This window comes from Polypterus senegalus, chromosome 8 (genome assembly GCF_016835505.1).
Source record: "Polypterus senegalus isolate Bchr_013 chromosome 8, ASM1683550v1, whole genome shotgun sequence".
NCBI classification, from domain to species: Eukaryota; Metazoa; Chordata; class Cladistia; order Polypteriformes; family Polypteridae; genus Polypterus; species Polypterus senegalus.
The window spans coordinates 57,221,433-57,243,496 of record NC_053161.1 but is presented as its reverse complement, the minus strand read 5'-3'; the positions used below and the strand labels follow the sequence as shown (position 1 = coordinate 57,243,496).

Here is a 22,064-nt window from a genome sequence, read left to right as displayed (position 1 = left end):
TGTTCCCATCTGGTAAGGATTAATTATTGTGATGTACTATTCAAGTTTGTTGGCAGAAGCACAAACAAAAAGGCAAGGTTAAGGAATGGAAATGCAGTGGTCAACCATGCAAACTGAGAGCAACAAACAAGACATACATCAAACTTGCTTCATTTTGATATCTGAAAGATGCCCAGCACTGTTATCAGTTAACTGGCAGAAACCACTAGGTTACTGACACAGTTGAAGCCAAAGGTCTTCATCTAATTAGGCCAATAACTTTCAAAGTCTGTTTCAAAACTTCACACGTCATGTTGCCAAACATGTTGAGAATTAAGGTATTAGAAGAGGTCTTCATGAAAGAGCCAAAAAGCCATTCCCCTGAGATGGAAATAAAGCCAGATGAGTTGCCTATCCATGAAAACCTAAGGAGTATGGTGTAGAAAAATGCTATTGACTAATGAGTGAAAATGTGAATTTGTTTTCTCTAACAGAGGGCAGCTCATGTGCCACAGGACTGAAAAATGGTAAATGGATGAATGTTTTCCAGTATCGGTAAATCAAGGTGGAGGCTACCTGCAGGTTTGTGGCTACAATTCCACAAAATTAGTGATTTGATCAAAATAGTGGTTTCCGCATTGTTGAGAAGTACAGATAAGATTCATACACATCATTGTGATAAGAATGGCATAATAAAATTAAGATAAAATATTTGCTTACAAAAATGCTTTAGAACAAACAGTATTACTGCAGTTTTAAAGTAGTATAGCTAAAAAAAATCTCCAAAATTCTGACCATCTGGCCTGAAGGAATACAAGAGGGCTAAAATGAAATGGCCATTGACAGGTTGGTGAAACCTGGAATGAAAGGGATACGTTGGTAGAATTTATGACGTCCCTTTTTCAGGAGGAAAACTTGTACTAGAATGGGGGCAGGACCGGAGGACTGAAATGTGCCTGAATAGAGCTGCTATGAAGCAGGGTGATGCTTATTCTGGATAGTGACAAGGTAGGATTGGTCACTGAATCAAGAGGGCCACTATATATCAGGGTTTTAAGTGACTCACCTTTCAAAGACAGTTTATGCAGTAATGGCCATCAATTAGTTTTGCAGACTGTGTAAATATGCTCATTAATTGCATGTCTTTCTGTGACATTTACTCCTTTTCTTCAGTTACACTCCTGATGTAACATTTCTTCAGTTTCCATTACTGATACAGTGATCCCTTGCTATATTGTGCTTTGACTTTCGCGGCTTCACTCCATCGCGGATTTTAAATGTAAGCATATCTAAATATATATCGTAGATTCTCTCTCTCTGTCTCTCTCTGACATTCTCTGCTCCTGACGTGCACTCCTTTAAAGAGGAAGATATGTTTGCACTCTTTTAATTGTGAGATGGAACTGTCATCTCTGTCTTGTCATGGAGCACAGTTTAAACTTGACTAAAGGGTGTTATTTCCTGTCTAGAGGGCTCTAATAATGTTCAGAAACATATTTAGAAGGTCGTAAACAGGTTTTCTATGCTCTAACTGTGAAAATATTTGATTTATAAATAAAGAATCCTACTTCGCGGAAATTCATTTATCGTGTTGAGTCTGGAACGGATTAACCGTGATAAACGAGGGTTTACTGTACACAATTAATTGTATGTTTTGATAACGTTCCCTTTCTTTTAGAAATCCGTTGATCACCCATCCAAACACAATTTTCACAGCACACTGACCATCAGCTGTACTGTGTATGACTTTCCAAGGCTCCAGTGATTTAGGGATGTTGGCACCTAGGAACGATTCCGCTTCTGCTTCTATATGGGGTAGATACACAAATCTGAGGTAAGGCCATCTTTAATATATTTCAACTGCGAACTGTTCTCCTTCTACATTGGGATAAAGCTCAGTGTATATTGTATGGACCTTTGGCAATTCAATAAATACTTTTTCTCCCACTCCACAGACTTGTAAGTTGAACAATATGGAACATTTGATTAGTTTCTGTTTATTGATTGTATCTCTTTATACCATGCTGATGTCAATCTGAGTTATTCTTCCTTAGACATTTAACTGTCTTTGAAGATCTTCTCTGTAAAATTTTGCTGTATTGCAAGGATCTATTAAAGCATAAGATTTTTTTGCATACCTTTCACTCATCTTAGACTTGACTTTGGTTAGGACTATGGCTAGTTCACATTTCTTGCTGGCCCCAGTAGCTGTACATGTCTCTGCTTCCACAGAGACACCAACAAGAGAAGACTTTCGTTCCAGTACCATTTTCTTCTTTTTTAGTAGAAAAACCATTTTTTTTCTTTATTGTAATATGCAAGATATCTGGGTGTAACTGAGAACATATCTACCATTTAATTCTGCCTCCACGGACTTGAATAAGGCGTTATTGTTTAAGGTACTTAAAACATAAACGTTTGGATTTCAAAAATTCAGTCCTACCTTAATTTGCTGTTCTATTTGACCATGGTGTCTTGAGTCTCCTTTTCAACAACAATAGTAATGCTTGTAGCAAAACCGCTTCGCTTTTCAGGGGAGACTTCCTTCATTGTTCTTTTTTTGTTTCTTTCTTAGCTTTCTTAGGTGTACAGTATAGCTTTGATAGGTTTTTCCATAGATAGGAGACAACAATTTTTTTAGCCTGCCAATGTAGGAAGTCAACTAGATCTGCAAGTTGTGCCCTTCTTATTTCATTTTCCTCAATATCATAAGCTATAATCTCCCACTTGTCTCGCATTTGGCAAGTTGGGAAACAAGTATGAATGTTTGTATTACTGCCTATACTTTAGATTAGACATTGCAATCACGCAGCTACCAAGAAAAGTGTGTAATCTCTCAACACTGCTCCATCATCTGCCCTGATTGAAGGCCACTTTAATGCTTTATCTAAAAATGCAAAAACAATCAGTATTTGGTTTCTTTAATAACTCTCAAGCAGCTTTCTTGCTTGTGTATAACTATGTTCCATTGGCAAGTGTTTAAAGCCTCTCAAAATGGCTTACCATGTGGGATTTACCATTACAAGCTTCCTACTGCATAGTTAAATGCCCTGATAAAATTTGTGCAAGCCAATGGGTCGCCTTCAAATACTGGAATATATGGTACATTGTTTTTTGGGTTATATACAACTTCAGTAAGCGTCCTCTGATTCGTTATCATCTGGCAAAATACATGTTTACTTCCACTGCTCTCCAAAGACCTGGTGCTGCTTGAGTAATTAGGCAAGGTTGAAATGCCTTATTTTTATTTTTTTTTTGACTCCATATGTTTGAGCATTATACAGTAGACCCCCCGAGAAGTCGTGGTTGAGAGTTCGTGGTCTCAGTCATTCGCAGATTTTTTTCCTTAGAACCTAACTAATAATTGTTAGTGGAAACCGCAAATATCCTTTGCAATTTTTATGGCTTTTTTCATGGCAACACTGTACTGTAGAGAGAAGAGGAAGCAACTGTAGAGGAAAACGCAGCTTGGGATGGTGAAAGTAGCCAACAGAATTTGAAACTGCAACACCCAGCAGTCCCTGCAGTGGCTCTGATTGGTCTTCTGCTGATGGTGCAGGTGCTGTTGGGGTCAAAGGATGACAGTGTAGCTTTTAAAATGGGGGCTGGTGACCAAAAGCAAAAAAAAAGTTTTTGTAATTTGTGCTTCAAGTTCCTGTTTGTCCGCCTTCTATTGGGTTACCTGTACTTAATCGTTTTGTCCTGGATCGTTTTGTGGTTGGCATCTGGATTATCTGCCGTCTGCCTGTGTACATGAGGACTGTAAGTGGATTCATGGCCATCCTGCGAAGAAAGGAGCGCTCCTGAACTCGTCCACCTGTCTTCACCATTTCAGGAACTATTGGCAGGACTATATTTACATTCCCATTCAATGTGCAGATCTCTGGACTATCTATTTTCATCATTACCATTTTTCATGATTTACTGTGTGTGTTTTGTTTGTGCTTTGTTGTATTTAATGTGTAATCGCCATAAGGGGAACAGGGGTGGTATCATTGTTTTCATTTATTTTATTTGTTTTCATTACATTCTTTATTTTCTGTGTGATTACCGGTTTCCTTTGTTTTTGTCTCTGTTTGTGAGTGTATGTGAGTCTGGCCAAATCTGGGTGCGTCCCTGGAATCTCCACCATAAAAATAAACAAATCACCGTCTTCTCGATGGTGTGAATCTTAGCGGCACCGGACCGCTATAGCATTATTCATTTCTCCTTGCTGCTGATTGACAGTAACACATCTCCAGCTGAATGTTCTTGTATTTTCTGTTTTGTTCTTCTTAACCCTTAAAAAGCCGCAACCGGCTATAGTCGTTTCCCAGTGCCATTTGCAAGCACACAGCAGCCGAGTGTATTTGGCTACGTACAATCATTGAACGCCACAACCAGCTATAGTCGGTTCCCAGTGCAATTTACCAGCACGCCGGAGCTGATCAGTCAGTGCCGTACACTTGTTGTTGTTTTGCAGCCAGCTCATGACCACTGACACCACCTGCAGCTTCAATGTCTCTGGGATTCACCTGCTGTACTAGACTAGCCTGCAAGCATTAGCGTTTACCTCTGTGTGCTTGAGTGTAGCCAGTTTATGTGCAGTTGGCCCGGTGATTGACTGAATTTCATCAATGGCGTCAGTTGTACCTTGTACATTGTTCCAGTAGTTTTTTGAAATAGTGTTTAATAGTGTTAAATATGTTAAAAAACATATTTAGAAGGTCGTAAACAGGTTTTCTATACTCTAACTGCGAAAATATTCGATTTATAAATAAAGAATCCTACTTAGCGAAAATTCATTTATCACGGTAGAGTCTGGAACGGATTAACCGTGATAAACGAGGGTTCATTGTATATGGGTTTACCATGTATTAAGCTGAGTTTGAAATTAAAGTGTTTTGGGGGCACATTTTGGGTTTAAATTATAAGAAAAAGCATTGTTTTAACCACATTCAAAATTTGTGGTTTTTCACAATTCGCGAATGCTCTAGGAATGTAATCCCTGCCAATTTCGGTGAACTGTAATTATTCAAGTCACTTTGAATATTATTGTGCCTTTTAAGAGCTTGTCAACTGATCTCTTATGGCTTTCAGCTATGCCTCTTCCTGCTCGAGAGCCTGCTGCTTTTTTAAAGCTTCAGCACGAGTAATCAGCACTGTATGTTCCACCTCCTGCATCGTGAGAGCATTAACTGAGAATATTGATGATAGTTTTGTTTTCACTTTCACTCATGAAAGCTGAGAGGGTGTGTGTTTTAATTGGTGAATTGTCAGTACATATAACAAACCTTAGACAATTGAAAGCCATATTTACAGCTGACACTTCAGATGCAAGCTCCTAATGATGAATTTGTAATTTATATCATTAAAGTAGCTGCTCCACATTGTAATCCTGGGCAACATTTTCCTGCACTCATCTCGACATGCACAGTCACAACTCTGAGCATGCACATGTGCCATAAGGTTCCCGTGTCAAGCAAAGCACATACTTCCCCTCTGCATACAATTCACCAGACAAAAAACAGTACTGCTAAAGCCCGACCTCTAGGTTTTGAAGAGCAAAGTTCTTCTTCTTTCGGCTGCTCCCGTTAGGGGTTGCCACAGCGGATCATCTTCCATATCTTTCTGTCCTCTGCATCTTGTTTTGTTACACCCATCACCTGTATGTCTTCTCTCACCACATCCATAAACCTTCTCTTAGGCCTTCCTCTGTTCCTCTTCCCTGGCAGCTCTATCCTTAGTACCCTTCTCTCAGTATATAGCACATGTTCAAACCAATGCAACCTCGCCTCTCTGACTTTGTCTCCCAACCGTCCAACCCGAGGTAACCCTCTAATGTACTCATTTCTAATCCTATCCATGTCACACCCAATGCAGTAGAACAGTGAGTGCCCTCCAGAATTGTAAGAGCTGTTACTAGTTTAATGCATCCTTCTGAGATAAAGGTTAACTTCACTTTTAGGGTCTAAGGCAGAGGTGACTATGTTCAGTGAGGTACCCTTCTGATTCAAAGAAGCTATTCCACCTGGTGTTTCCTGTCTTGGGGGGTTCCTGGCAGGCTTCTTGAAAAAGGCAAACTTTACCCAAATCACTAGTGATACTGCCTCACTGAAGTAACTCCCAGCAAACTGATGACACTACACAAGCAGGCTGAATGTACTTTGTTGGGCATAACCCCTTTTAAAACTTCCTGGTATGCTTTCAGACAGTATGATACATTGTCTGTAACCACCGCTAAAACTTCATTAAGTACTGGTCTTCAGTACCTGTAATTATAATTATGTAAATTATTTCTAATGATTCGTAAACCTTAAATGTTTACAGATTGAAAACATCTATCATTACATCTTCATCTACTGCATACCTTAAAATAATTCACTACAAAGCAAAAGCAAAGTAATCTGCAAGACGATAAACCCCAGAATTAAACAGGAAAAAAAGAAACAGAGACCCACTTTTTAAGGGATCGTTGCATCTGAGGAGACGCCTGCTCTTCTGCCCTGGTTTGTAGGTGCCGAGATTATAACGGAACAGTCAAATATGGACCTCATCACCGCGAGACAAGACATTTATCAAATCCAGAAACATTGTTCTTAATTTTTAAAAGGGAACCCATTAACAACCAGTGTCATTTGCTAATAACATTTTTAAGACTGTTCTTCTTCTTCTTTTGGCAGCTCCCGTTAGGGTTTGCCACAGTGGATCATCTGCTTCCATGTCTTTCTGTCCTCTGCATCTTGTTCTGTTACAGCCATCACCTGCATGTCCTCTCTTAACACATCCATAAACCTTTGCTTAGGCCTTCCTCTTTTCCTCTTCACTGGCAGCTCTATCCTTAGTATTCTTCTCCCAATATACCCAGCATCTCTCCTCTACATATGTCCAAACCAACGCAACCTCGCCTCCCTGACTTTGTCTCCCAACCGTCCAACTTGTGCCGACCCTCTAATGTACTCATTTCTAATCCTATCCATCCTCATCACACCCAGTGCAAATCTTAGCATCTTTAACTCTGCCACCTACAGCTCTATCTCCTGCTTTCTGGTCAGTGCCACCATCTCCAACCCATATAACATAGCTGGTCTCACTACCGTCCTGTAGTTCTTCCCTTTCACTCTTGCTGATACCCGTCTGTTACAAATTACTCCTGACATTCTTCTCCACCCATTCCACCCTGCCTGCACTCTCTTTTTCACCTCTCTTCCACAATCCCTATTACTCTGTACTGTTGATCCCAAGTATTCAAACTCATCCACCTTCGCCAACTCTGCTCCTTACATCCTCACCGTTCCACTGACCTTCCCCTATTTCACACACGTAGTCTGTCTTGTTCCTACTGACCTTCATTCCTCTCCTCTCTAGAGCATATCTCCACCTCTCCAGGGTCACCTCAACCTGCTCCCTACTATCACTACAGATCACAATGTCATCAGCATACATCATAGTCCACAGGAACTCCTGTCTAATCTCGTCTGTCAACCTGTCCATCACCATTGCAAATAAGAAAGGACTCCGAGCCGATCCCTGATGTAATCCCCCCTCCAACTTTAATGCATCCATTGCTCCTACCGCAGACCTCACCACGGTCACACTTCCCTCGTACATATCCTGTACAACTCTTACGTACTTCTCTGGCACTCCCAACTTCCTCATACAATACCACAGCTCCTCTCGAGGCACCCTGTCATATGCTTTCTCCAGGTCTACAAAGACACAATGCATCTCCTTCTGGCCTTCTCTAAACTTCTCCATCAACAACCTCTTTCTTGGCATAAAACCATACTACTGCTCACTAATTATCACCTCATTTCTTAACCAAGCTTCCACTACTCTTTCCCATAACTTCATGCTGTGGCTCATCAATTTTATTCCCCTGTAGTTACTGCAGTCCTGCACATCCCCCTTATTCTTAAATACCGGCGCCAGTACAGTTCTTCACCACTCCTCAGGCATCCTCTCACTCTCCAAGATTACATTAAACAATATGTTTAAAAACTCCACTGCCACCTCTCCTAAACACCTCCATGCTTCCATAGGTATGTCATCTGGACCAATGGCCTTTCCATTTTTCATCCTCTTCATAGCTGCCCTTACTTCCTCCTTGCTAATCCATTGTACTTCCTAATTCACTATCACACTAATTCACTATCATCCAACCTCTTCTCTCAGTTGTTCTCTTCATTCATCAGCCTCTCAAAGTACTCTTTCCATTTGCTCAACACACTCTCCTCGCATGTGAGTACGTTTGCATCTTTATCCTTTATAACCCTAACCTGCTGCACATCTTTCCCATCTCGGTCCCTCTGTCTAGCCAATTGGTACAGGTCATTTTCTCCCTCCTTAGTGTCCTCATGCAGTGTACCTCTCGTACAACTCATCATATGCCTTTTCTTTAGCCTTCGCCACCTCTCTCGTCACCTTGCGCCTTATATCCTTGTACTCTTTTCCTTTTGGCAAAATCCACTATCCTCTGACCTTCCTTGACACCATACCTACCCATCACCTCCTCGTCGCCACTGTTCCCTTCACCAACATGCCCACTGAAATCCGCTCCAATCACCACTTTCTGTCCCTTGGGTACACTGTTCATCACTTCATCCAACTCACTCCAAAAATCTTCTTTCTCATCCATTGCACACCCAACTTGTGGTGCATATGCACTAACAACATTCATCCTCACACCACCAATTTCCAGCTTCATAATCATTACTCTGCCTGACACTTTTTTCACCTCCAAAACACTCTTGCCATACAGTTCCTTCAGAATAGCTCCTACCCATTTCTCCTCTCATCCACACCATGATAGAATAATTTGAATCCACCTCCAATCCACCTGGCCTTACTCCCCTTCCATTTAGTCTCTTGCATGCACAATATATCAACCTTCCTTCTCTCCATCATACCTGCTAACTCTGTTTTGAAAAGTAAAGTTACAGTTTTAAATTCAAGCTGTATTTCATGTTGCCTTATGTTGAAATATTATGGACAAACAAATAAGCAACAAAAAATATTCTGTGACACATTTATTTATGTATGCTCATGTTATCTGTCTTAATTCATTGTCACAGTTCACAGAACTTTTATTTTATTTATTTGCACATCTAATGTCTGAAATATTCCTCCATACTGAGCATGATGCAGTCGTTTCATTGATGCACTAGGATTATCACCAACTTCTACTAATAGCCCCTTTCACAGTACATAAATTGTACAGACTTGAGAATGTAAGCCAAGCTTATTTTTCTTATTTAAGTTACACAAAGGAGTGTTTATGCTTTCTATCTCTATTTCAAAAGAAAAACACTAATCAGCTAATTCTAGAATTCTAACACTACTGCGCTGGTTGTGTCTTTCAATATTAGTTTTGCTGTCACTGATTTTTTTCATCATGAGCTAGCTTTAAATTTACACATGTGGTTTCCCACTAGAAAGTGTAGCTCTATCTTTTCCATGTTCCAAAAATTAAGTAGCTACTGAGTAGGCAATGTAGAATCCAGATTAAGTGAAGTCAATAGCATAACAAATGAAAATCCACAGTGCAATAAAGTTTGCTTTGAAAAGCTTTGATGAAAATTCAAAAAAAGAACAAATCACAAACATTCAGGAAAATGAGATTATACACACAAAATAAAAAGTAGAAAAATTACGAAAAATTGTTCCATTTCATTACAATGGTAGCTTTCCCATGTTAGACTTCTGTTACTTTCAACGGCGTTTGTTAATAAAATTAACTATGTTAAACTATGCAGAATACAGAAAGACTAAACTAATGTAGCATACTAGAATAAAAAAATATGCCAGAATGTTCCATTTGCATGACAGCTTGTACAGGTTAAAGTACAACCTTCCACTATCGATGCAGTAATAAATAGTGAAATATTTTAACATAATTACATAAGTACTTAAAAAAATGTAACATAATGGTCACTAACTAAAAATGACTCTTAAACACTGGTTATCATATGTTTTATGTATCAGTGTCATCTAAAATACCAAATTTGGAAGAAATCTAAAGATGCCTGCTTAAATTTCCAATTTCAATACAGTATATATTGAGAAAAAAACAAAGTAAAATGAAAACAAAAAAAATGTACTGCCTGTTTAGGCTATCTGAACTTGTAGTTGCCCTATCTATCAGGCACATTTGCTAACCAAGTAGTCATCCTCCCAAATAATGAAATAATTACATTTATATATCAAATATAGTTTTCTAACTACTCAACACACGTTACATAGAGAGTGGGGAACTACTTCAGCCACCACCAATGTGCAGCGTCTACATGGATGATGCGACAGCAGACATTTTTGCACCAATACACTCACCACATATTAGTCATTAGGTGGTGAAGGGATGAGAGAGCGATAATCAGTAAAACACAAGACATCCATTAGGGGGCCAGGAAGGATGAGACCATGATGGGATAATTTAGCCAGGTCAATAGAGCAGACACTACTTTTTTGAAAGATGCCCAAGGATATTTTATGATCACAAAAAATCAGGCCCTCCAGTTTATGTCTCATCCAAAGGACAGCAAAATTTTTTTTCGATACAGTGTTCACATCATTGCGCAGGGGTATTGGGGTCCACACACAAACCACGGGATTGCACCACCTGCTGACCTCAGCAACACCTCTTCAGCAGCAACCCAAGCTTTCCTGATCAAACTCTGTCCTATCACTTGTTTATGTCAAGCCAGTATTAAGGCTATAGAAATGTAACAACTTACACACTTACAAGTGCTTATCACTTAATCTGTTTTAATGCCAGACCTTAATAACTTCTCATACCATATATTATTAAATGAATTAATTTTGTAAAATTGATATTTCAGGCTTACCTTCCATCTTCATCTCCAAACATTTCATGAAGCTTACTTTCATAAACAAGAAGGTTATTCAGTGCCCAGCAAGTAGCAGCCTGATTTGAAAGAGACACAAATTTTCACTTATTCAGACTGAGATTTTTCCTTTTTGGCAGCAGTAAGAGTAGTAGGAACATTTATTAAAATATACACACCTGGACCTCTTTACTGCCAATGTGTAAATCCAATGCTCTGCAACATACATCAATCCAGCACAAGTCATCCTCCTCTTTGTACTCATTCAAATCTTTGTTTAAAACTATTGTTTCAGCTCGAGAGAGAGAAATTCATTTTATTATAACTGTTTCTTATAATATGATACAATATGATAATAAAATAAACCCGTTTACTATACCTACATTACTATTAAAACTGCATTTATATACAACATACCAATCCAAAGTGTAAACAGAACAAAGTAAACTATCTCTACCTGTCTTAAAGCAGATGTATTTTGTGATACAACTTACAGTATATACTGATTTAAAAATGCAATATCTTTCTCTTTCATAAACCTCTTGTTTTTTTCCTAATTTGAAGTCTTCAAAGAACTCTGTCATACATTGGCCTCTTGTAAATGGGTTTGGGATTAATTTCTGTGGCTGAAGTTATTTCTAGAGGTCTAGAGACAAGTCCAAAAAGACAGTGTAAAACAGATAAGGAATGACAGTAGTCATTAAGCCCTTTAGGTGTATTATGTACCGTAGTAGTAAAATGACAAGCAGCACTGGTAGAATGCTGCTCCAGAATGGCAACATAAGCATCCTGTCTTGCCCAGATGGACTTGACTGCTTAACATAAAAAGCAAACAGTCCAACAAATCTGCCATTGGGGCATGACTGTTTTACAGGGCATGTCCATTTACAGGAATGAAATGGCCTCCGAGGCCATTAATGTAATATATATCTAGCAATTTCCTGAAAATAAACACCCTGCAAAGTTTAAAAGTTGCTCAGCGGCAGGAGGGTATTGGGGTTAACCAGGCAAAGGTTCATATGGCAAGTGGGTGAGTCACCCAACCTGGAGATCTTTAATTTTTTACTGTTGGATATAATTATATTTTCCTTGCCTTCATATTACTATTCTTATTATTTTATGTTTTTGGATAAATCCCTTATTAGAGCAAAATGTGTGGAGCGTTATTTTGGGGGTACATGTATCTTGACAATGTTTTTATCCCTTTCACTCTTTTAAAATAAGCTTAATAGATGGGAGTAATACAGATATTATGGAGGGAAAGACATAATTTAAACTAGATTGTCAAAGACCTGATCACACAATGTACCATTACCATGAATATAAAGGAGTTTACATGAACTTACTGAGAGAAGCCAGGCACATGAGAGCTGATGCTTGCAGTTTTGCATTAGTCTGGTACATCATGGCCGCTTTGATAATAAATTTATGAACTCCATTAAGTACAAGAATGTTGTGAAAACTTTCTGAAATCATAAAATACAATACAGATCATTTAACTTCTAAATATTTTATGTAACATTTTAACTAAAACAACTTTAGCTTGAGTGTAAAGAATAACTTGCAGATAACCTTAAACAAGAAAACTGTGGCAAATGATCAACAAATGTGAGACAGTCTTACAAAAAATAACAATATGTTAAAATTTAAATGTAACTGGGTAAATATAACACTGCATTTCAAACATGTGCAGCAAACTCAAGGCATGTTTTTCACTGCCATGTTCGGAATGCTAAACACATTAAAAATTAGAAGTGACCGGATAACATATTTAAGGTTCAGCATTTCATTTTAAAATTACAGTGCTATAATTCTATTATGTGTTTCTGTCTTAACTGCTTTCTTAAATAGTAACCAACACAATTTTTTGCTTTGATTTTAAATTAATTGTTTTTTAAAAGTCAACATCTTAATTGTATATTTTTCCATAATAAGCAGTGTGGCTACCGATAACCTACTAACTCAGGGATCTCAAACTCAGTTCCCACAGGGCCACCATTTTTGTTCCAATCAGTTTAACTATAGGTCAGTTTTTACTGCTAATAAAACACACCATTGAATTTGATGGCTTCTTATTGCTCTTAGGCTATCACACTATACATTGCCAAAACTGTTAATTTTTTTTCTTTCTGAGAGAACTAACCAAATGTTTTATGGGCCAGTACAGATAGATACTTATTCAAATTTTACTTTCCCTTTTTTGCATATTTTATTTAAATACTGCATGATGGACAGAGAATGACACATGAGATCAAATTAGCTGGTCATCTATTAGCTCGCTTTGTAACTCATTGTTGTTCAGCTGCTAGAATCTATTTTGATTGCTCTGGTTTTTAAAGACAATAGAAGTATGTGTTTTTTTCCTGATTAAGAAAATAGTTGGAATTAAATCCTGCAGGCACCAAACATCTCCAGGATTGTAATACCCCTGCTCTGCAATATTTTCTGCCTTACACTCTGCTTTTAACCATGCTAAACGATTTATATTCACATGCCAATTAATTATTGAAATAGTATTTTTTGTCTACTTCAGGGCTGGGAGAAAAAAAGAATTGATCCTGGAGCCAGCCCATGATGAAACACAAGCCAAGTTATGAAAAGGGTTGTTCAAATACCATGTAGTCTACAGACACTAATACAAACACAATTGAATTTCTGTAATCCATGTAACAAAATATACATTACAGTATGTGCACAGAGGAAAGTGGAGTCCTGGGGAAAAAACACATGCATGTGGAGGAACAAGGCTTTTGTTTTCCTCTCCTTCATCGAAAACAGAGTACAACAATCAATTTAAGACAAATATTGTTGGCTTTTATATATATCGATTAGTTTCTACTTTGTTTTTTGTGTGTTTTAACAAATCTGTGTCTTTACATGTTTATAAAATGTATACCTACATTTTATTTAAGAATTAATCACAGCACTCTACACCTACATTCAGTGAAGTGTACTAAATAAAAATAACTTGAATTTAACCGAAGGACATTGTGAACAAAACCTGGTCTGGTATGTTGTAATAAAGCAGACCAGCCTTAAATATTGTAATACAGCAGTCCCAGTCTCTGTGCCATTGTGATAGCCAGTTATATATTGGTCAGATATATTCCGAAGAATATTCCAAGTATAGGCAAAAAAAAGAAATGTGGAAAAGAAGTAAATCAGCAACCACAATGGCAAACTATGTGATTTTCTGCTAACAAAGCACATCCTTATGTGCTTTATTATCAGTTCAGGTTGGGAAGTATGCACTGGTACAGCACATTGCTGCCTGCACCACAAAACAAAACACACTGGGATCCTTGCTGGCAAACCCCAGGAAGACACAGGTCTAGTCCTACGCTCTAAAAATGACCATCTATCAGCCACATCCAGGTGCTGTGTGGGCATCCCCTTGGCCTGGTCCAACCACTCAGGTGAGATTGAGCAATGAGGATCCTGTGAGTCGAATAACCCTTGGGGAATCGTGATACATGGCCGTAGTGCTGTAACTGACGCTCCCTCACAATGCAGATAATGTGCCTCATTCAGAACTCCATGATCAACCACTCATTCGACAAAATGTCAAACCAGGGGAACTGAAGGATACTCAGGTCACTGTATAGTGTCTATTTCTCACACCCATACAGCAAAATAGGAAGCAAAAAGGAATCTAAAGACTTGGACCTTTCTCTTTTTGCAGAGATATTGGGATCACCACACAACACTTTCGAGCAACCTCATGAACCACCATGCTCTCTCAATCCATCTACTGACTTCATAGGAAGACTCACCAGAGACATACATGTTGCTGCCAACATTCCCTCTGCATACAGACACACTGCTGATGACTGTACCCAAGAGGACATTAAACTCCTGGTTCTTGGTTTTTACCCAGGATACTTGCAAGACCAGACACTCAGACTCCTCGCTTGTCTTTCAAGAGCCTGATCAGAAATGCGGAGATCACAGCATCATCAGCAAAGTCAAGATCAGCAAATCTCTCTTCACCAACAGATGGCTCACTTCCACTGGACCCCAAGACCCTGCCCAACAACCAGTCCATGCAAGCACTGAACAGAGAACAAGCAAGAACACACTCCTAATGAACCCCAAAATCTAAAGGGAAAAACACAGCGTTTCCAACCTCCACTCTGAACAGCACTCATATTACCAGTGTTCAGACTGGCCATTGTATCCAGCAACTTCGGAAAGATCCTGCGAAGTCTCAGGATGTCACACAGGGCACCTCAATCAACTGAGTCAAACACTTTACAAAAATCGACAAAGGCTGCAAAGAAACTCTGCCTATATTCAATTTGTGCTCCATGAGAACCCTCAGTGCCAGGATGCGGTCAATAGTAGACTTCTTAGGTGTAAAACCAGACTGCTCCGGTCACTGGTAGGTGAGCTAGTGATCATGGATCCTATTAAGAATGACCCTAGCAAGGACCTAATCAAGCAAAGAGCAGTATCCCCCTGTAGTTGCCGCAAACCAGGTTATCACCCTTCCCTTTGCTGATAGGGATGACAAGTTCCGTTTTCCAGTCAGTTGAGGAGACACCTATGTCCCAAATAGAACCAAAGATTGTTTGCAATGCCAGGAGGATCATGGAGAAGTTCGCCCTGGATACCACGGATCCCTGCAGCCTTCCATACCCTTAACTGCTTTAACAACTATGCAATCTCTGTTAGACTGGGTGGTTCACAACTAAATGGAGGATCACCTTCAAGATCCATGGACCTGGAGATGTCCAATGTCCTAGCTGGAGGATCAGCTTTAAATAGGATTATTCTGTTTGATCAAGTCAGTTGTCAATGTCAGCAATTTAGAACTGTAATAATTTATGGTGAGATTGTTCAAATTGTTCATTTACTAATTGTCTTAAATAACTAATATTAGAGAAGCCCTATCAGTCTCATCATTTACTTGGTTGAAGACATGTTACTTTGCACTGCATACTCTTGCTAGCTTATACTTTAAAGCTCCTCAAAACTGGGATGAGGCACTGTAATGCATTGGATAGCAAGACTGCATTATATAACAATTGCCTAGTTTTGACCCATGTTGTCTGTGCATTTTTTACCAGCATCTACGTAGATTTTCCTCCACCACCTCCACACACTTATAGATTAGGTTAACTGGTGACTCTAACCCAGTGTGACAGCAAGTTTAAGTGTGTGCATGACAGAACACTTTAATAGACTGTTTCTTGTCTTACACACAATGCTTCTTGAATACAGATGTGAGAAGGCAAAAACCAGAAAAAGATTATCCAAGTATGAGAATATTATTTTCTGATTGTATGTTAGTCAGACATTTAGTCAGCCCTGTCAGGTGGGACTTGGTCTGCCTTGGAGTGAATGTGTTATTAGTACTGATGGCTTATTTTAGACTTAATTCTCACTCTTTGCTTTAGAAATGATGCATTTCATAACAGGTAGAAAATTGACTTAAAATTGAGTTATTGTATGTGTATGCATGAATAATATATATAAAATATATATAAAATGGCATATATATAAAAAATATATATCTACAGTATATCTCTCCATCTACAGCATCTATATCTATCTAAATAGATAGATAGATAGATAGATAGAGATATATCTATCTATCTATCTGTCTCTCTCTCTCTCTATATATATATATATATATATATATATATACATATAATATACACATACACACACACACACATATATACATACACTAGGGGGTTCACCCCTGCTCGCTCAGCTCGCCAGCCGGTTCGCGTCTCTGCCACTTGTGTTGTGAAGAGGGGGCCTGAACGCACCCCAAGGAGATGCTGTCGCTCCTCTGAAACCACCTTAAATCATGATACAATGGGAAACAAATCATTTTTTTTCCTCCTCCTCTTGCTGCTGCTCTTCCAACATTTAAAAGCCTGCACAGCAGCTGTCCTACTCTTTGTCTTTTATTTCCGGCCTGGGCATGGTTAAATCTTTTGGAACAAAGTCTTGTCTCATGGGCCGCAAGTTCTTGATATTTTTTGTTTATAATTTAAAAATTGAATAAGAATCTGAAAATCTAACAACATCACATTAAAGTTCAATAAATTCTGAAAAGAATAATACCAAACACATATATGTAGTTTTAAAATAAGTCAGACTTAAAGTGTAACAAAAAACATGACATAAAAATGTCACTGTTGCACTTTTAGGCTTAGGATTTTATAAAGTAGATATATATATATATACACACACACACACACACACAGATTGCATAATGTTTACATCTGTTTATGCTGCAAAATTATGTTTAATGAGTATGTTGTTTGTCTTTTGTGTAAGCCACTGAGATCTTAGCTTGAACTGATCTGATAGCTAAATTGATAAATACAAGGACCTCAGTACTATAAACTGTATGTGGCAGAAATTAAATGCATGTGTAATTGTGTGGGATGGCTCCATGCTCCTGTTGCACCCAGGAGTCTTGCAAACCCACTGTCAATAGACATGAAACAGAGACAAGCCGGGCAAATGAGGACACAAACATCCAAACAATGGGTAAGGGAAGATAAAGTGTTCAGTGCTTTTATTAAAACAAAGAAAACAGTGCTCAAATCCATGTGTAGTGCATCATCATTGTCAATAAATGAATAAATAATCCATAAAAATGAGCATTTGTCAATAAACAATTCCTAAAAACAAGGAAAAATTGTAAGGCAAGGAACTGTCCTTTAAAATCACGTCCCCGCTGATAATACTGTATGTGCCATTAACATATGTGTCGGTACGGGCTCCCCTTGCATATCCCTGAGCCGCTTAAAGGCTGGTTTATATCTCGTGCTGGATGTGAGGGAGTTGTGGTGAAAATGATGTCAGCCGTGGAGATGCACACAGCGAAATTTCTAATTACAAGTCGCTGCTGAGGGGACGGCCGTGAATTTCAACTATAGGATGGTTACACTTGTGCCGGAATAATGACCTGAGGGCTAAATATAATACAACCGGCCATCAAAACAAAAGGTAAGCATGCAAAACATTTGAAATTCCTCTGCCCATCATATAGGTCCCCTGTTATGAAGATATCTTTGCCCAGTGGATTTCAGGTGTCCCTTCTGATTTCACGCAGGCACACTAAGGTGTGATCTTCACCAACCTCCTTGTGTTAGCTCGTCTTTTCATGCTGATTATCTTTTGATTTAAGGCACACCCCATGCAAAATGCCTGCCTGTCCATCAGTAAACATGTACAAGCAGTCGATTGCCCGCTGTTTCGTCATACACAGAGGGGACTGGGCGGTCTCTTGGTCTGGAAACTCTACAGATTTTATTTTTTTCTCCAGCCTTTGGAGGTTTTTTTTGTTTTTTCTGTCCACCCTGGCCATCGGACCTTACTCTTATTCTATGTTAATTAATGTTGACTTATGTTTATTTTTTTATTGTGTCTTCTATTTTTCTATTCATTTTGTAAAGCACTTTGAGCTACATTTTTTTTGTATGAATATGTGCTATATAAATAAATGTTGATTGATTGATTGATACACAGAGATGTGATGAAGTCTGTGTTTTAAGGTTGCAGGTGTATTACTGTCGCTTTACTTGGCTGCTCTGTGATTGACAGCGGTCAGTAAACTTTGTTAAAATAGTATCAAAAAATTCCTCTTCTTTAGTTGTTACTTCAGTTATTTGGGTGTGTGAACAAAAGGTTCTGTTACCAATAAATTCATCAGCTGGAGCTTATCAACAAACAAACATGGAGAATGATTTAGTAAAATTAATAAATTGTGATTCATTACTTGACACCAAAGAACTCTGTACAAAGACATTTTAAAATAAATGCATTAATCCACTTTCACGACATACATGCGCCTTGCTATTAAAAATTTACTCAGGTTGTTTTTTTTCTGGAAAAAAAAATTCTATAGGAAAGGCATTGGTACGGAACTCAAATTTAACCTCTGTCATACTGTATGAGTGATTAAAACCATGTGAAATAAATAGTTTAAGTTCTATGAAAAAAAAAATCCCTTGCCCTGTCATGACCACCCCCTTTAAATTGAGAGTCGATCTCATATTTCAAAATGGTAACAAATGTTACTGTTAAAACGGTGCACTTTTTTGATCTTTATGCACTTTGAGATGGGCCTGGTTCAGATATGACCAAAATGTTTATTTTTTTAATTCAAAAGTGGAAAAAAAATATTGCTACTACCTCAGATTCTGTTCAGTTATAGCTTTTTGTTGTTTTTTTATACATTTTTTGATGTGCCAGTCTCAGATTTGACAAAATTTAAAAGGGAAACAATAAATAAACATTACTTGTTTATAAATACATTCATCTTGATTTAAAATTTGTCATTACCTGCTGCTTATCGCCACTGAAAATGTCTGGAACAGATAAATTTCTTGGTGTAAAAATCTAGGCAAAAACGAATTTGTATTGGACTAGGCCTGCCCTAGGGACACCCTCCCGGCTGCCTGCCTTCTCATTCACTAACTTGCACCGGCTCTATCCGCCTCCTGCCCTCTCTCTGTTCTCCAACATCCATCTACAATCTTTTTCTTTTCTTTCATTTTGTTCTTCCAATCCCCTTCTGCCATGCCGGCTCCCCTTTATATGCCTCCACGGGCAAAGCAGCTCAATCGTAAGTGGCACAAAGCCAATGAAGCATTTAATACAGACCACAACCTCACATGCAGGTGTGCTCTGTTTTAACTACCCCACTAACCTACCACAACCACACAAGCACATACACCTATGGAGACTGAGCTGGCTTTTTAATTGTTTATTTATTTATAAACTGACCATTATCTGATAAGCCACAGCTCCATATCACAGTAATTCAATAACGTGTTGCTTGAATTTATAACAAATTCTCAACGAGTTAATAAATACTGGGTTTTCTCAATAGTTTCCATGGTTTATGGAGTAGTGTGCATAAAGAGAGGGAAAGGTATCAGAGCCCCTGTCAAAACTTAATTCATGCTGGTACAGACAAACTAATACAAGATTAATTTCTAAATACCAGAAAACAGCCCAGCAACACCAGGCCCATTATTTTTCAGTTTTGTGAAGCAGCAAGTTTTTCCCTCAGTTGAGGGTCATTTCTTATACAGCAATACAACACTGGTTTTACAGAAATATTCCCTAATTATTAGTATTTATTACAGTTATTTTAGGTAGTCAAGTGTTAGAGTTTTTTATTTAGAAAACATATACAGTAGCTGGACAGTCTTGAATAATGCACAGTGTGACAATAAAGAGCCCAAGACATCATAAAGATTTGGGGCAGCCACCCATATATTGTTTTTTCCAGCTGCAAAAGTCGAATAAGTAGCACAATGTGCATAGAACGGAGTCCAAAACAGGAGCTTTTAATATTGGTGCTGAAGTAAGAGCCTGTTTTAAGTCACAGAATGTAGCGTCCGTCTTATCAGTCCATACCACATGATTAGGAGCCCTCTTCTTTGTTAGAACAGTCAAGGGCGCCGCTCTCTCGGAAAACCTAGGTACGAACCGGCGGTAGTACCCGGCCAATCCAAAAAATGCTTGGACTTGCCTCTTGGTTTGCGGACGGGACCATTTTAAAATTGCATCTATTTTTGAACACTGTGGTTTCATGGTACCCTGGCCCAACAGGTAGCCCAAATATTTAGCCTATTTCAGTCCAAAGAAACATTTCTTCGGATTGATATGAAGCCCGGCTTCTCCTAGCGCCCGCAATACCACATGACCTGCTGTATGTGTTACTTCCACGTGCTGGAATAGATGACAACGTCATCCAGATAGGCAGCACTATACGCATTATGGAGGCGGAGCACTTTGTCCACCAGATGCTGGAAAGTCGCAGGAGCCTTATGTAACCCGAATAGAAGGACCTGATACTGCCAGTGTCTGCTAGGGATGCTAAACACTGTCTTGACCTTCAATGAGTCCGTTAAAAGAATCTGCCAGTACCTTTTCGTCATGTCAAGTGTGGTCAAAGATTTTGTTTGGCCAACCCTTTCGAGGAGGTCGTCCACGCGAGGCATGGGATAAGCATCAAATAGGGAGACCTGGCTTTCCTCTCCTTAATTTCATAAGGGCCTTGCCAATTGGCGAGTAATTTAGAATGGGAGGTGGGAATTAAAACCATGACACGATCCCCCAGATGGAATTCTCGAAGTGTCGTGCCGTGGTCATAATAGCAAGCCTGTGCGGATTGTGCCTCTTCCATATGATTTTTTAAAATAGGTCGGATTTTTCTAAATCTATCGCGTAATTGCGTAATATATTCCAAAATATTTGGAGAGGGAAGAGCCTCTCCTTCCCAGCATTCTTTCAAAATATCCAATATACCTCGGGGATGTCGTCTGTATAATAATTCAAAAGGTGAGAGCCTCGTAGAGACTTGTGGGACTTACTGATAGGCAAAGAGAACACCTGAAAATATCCAAGCTGTAAGGGCATCAATTTTGAAGTTTCCTAGATGTTAAGTGCGCAAACATGCTTCTCCCTTAGGCATTTCCAAAATGTCTTTGAGGAGGAGTTTGCATGTGGAGCTTGATTTCCATTCATACAAAATGATGGTAGTGCAGGAACTCACTGAGAGAGTCTGGGAGAGCCGTAGAGAGTTGTGTGCAAACATTCTGAAAACTGTTCATTGAGATGCCATCGTTGTGCAGTGACAAGCACATTTCCATTTTAATGGTTGCAAAAACAAGCAAATTGGGCAGAAACTAATCCTTGTGAATTTCATCAGAGACTCCTGCATTGTCAGCGTGTTACAGTTTGATGCGCCGTTGCAGAATTTGGCATTGTAGGCCATTACTTTTTGAGGAGGGGGGGGAATAACTGTCACCATCACTCCAGAACATTATACTGAAATGCTAGAGAACTTTTTACAATCTCCTACTAGAAGAAAAGGATATGGTGAATGCCTAGTTTCAACAGGATGGAGCAACAGCTCATATGGCTCGGAGATCAATACAAGTTTTGTGGGAGATGTTTCCGGGGAAGCTAATCTCCCTGAGTGGCGATGTCGGGTGGCCTTCACACTCGCTTGATCTCGCTCCGTGTGATTTCTTACTGTGGAGATATCTCAAGTCAAAGGTATACAAACATCGACCTCAAAAACTTAAAGCCCACAAAGACACTATTTTCCACGAAATGGCCGAATGAATCATGCGATTGTTCAGAAATCATCTCTAAGAGCATATCGCTAATGATGCCCACCACCTTGAAGACACCATTTTTAAAACACAGTGAAAAAAATCAATTTTGTATTTTTTTTCTTGTGTCATAATGAAATGTATTTTATCATGTAGCGTCTTT

The 22,064-nt window shown here is 38.8% G+C and overlaps 1 protein-coding gene across 3 annotated transcripts in view; it reads right to left on the bottom strand.

The window, feature by feature from the left end:
* lrrk2 (leucine-rich repeat kinase 2) overlaps positions 1-22,064 on the bottom strand; it is a 247,705-nt gene that overhangs the window by 193,658 nt on the left and 31,983 nt on the right. For all 3 annotated transcript variants that reach the window (XM_039761109.1, XM_039761110.1, XM_039761111.1), the window contains exons 8-10: positions 12,149-12,268; positions 10,982-11,097; positions 10,803-10,882 (exon numbers count right to left, since the gene is read on the bottom strand). In XM_039761109.1, the coding sequence (XP_039617043.1) occupies positions 10,803-10,882; positions 10,982-11,097; positions 12,149-12,268 (316 nt within the window). The remainder of the gene's footprint in view (positions 1-10,802; positions 10,883-10,981; positions 11,098-12,148; positions 12,269-22,064) is intronic.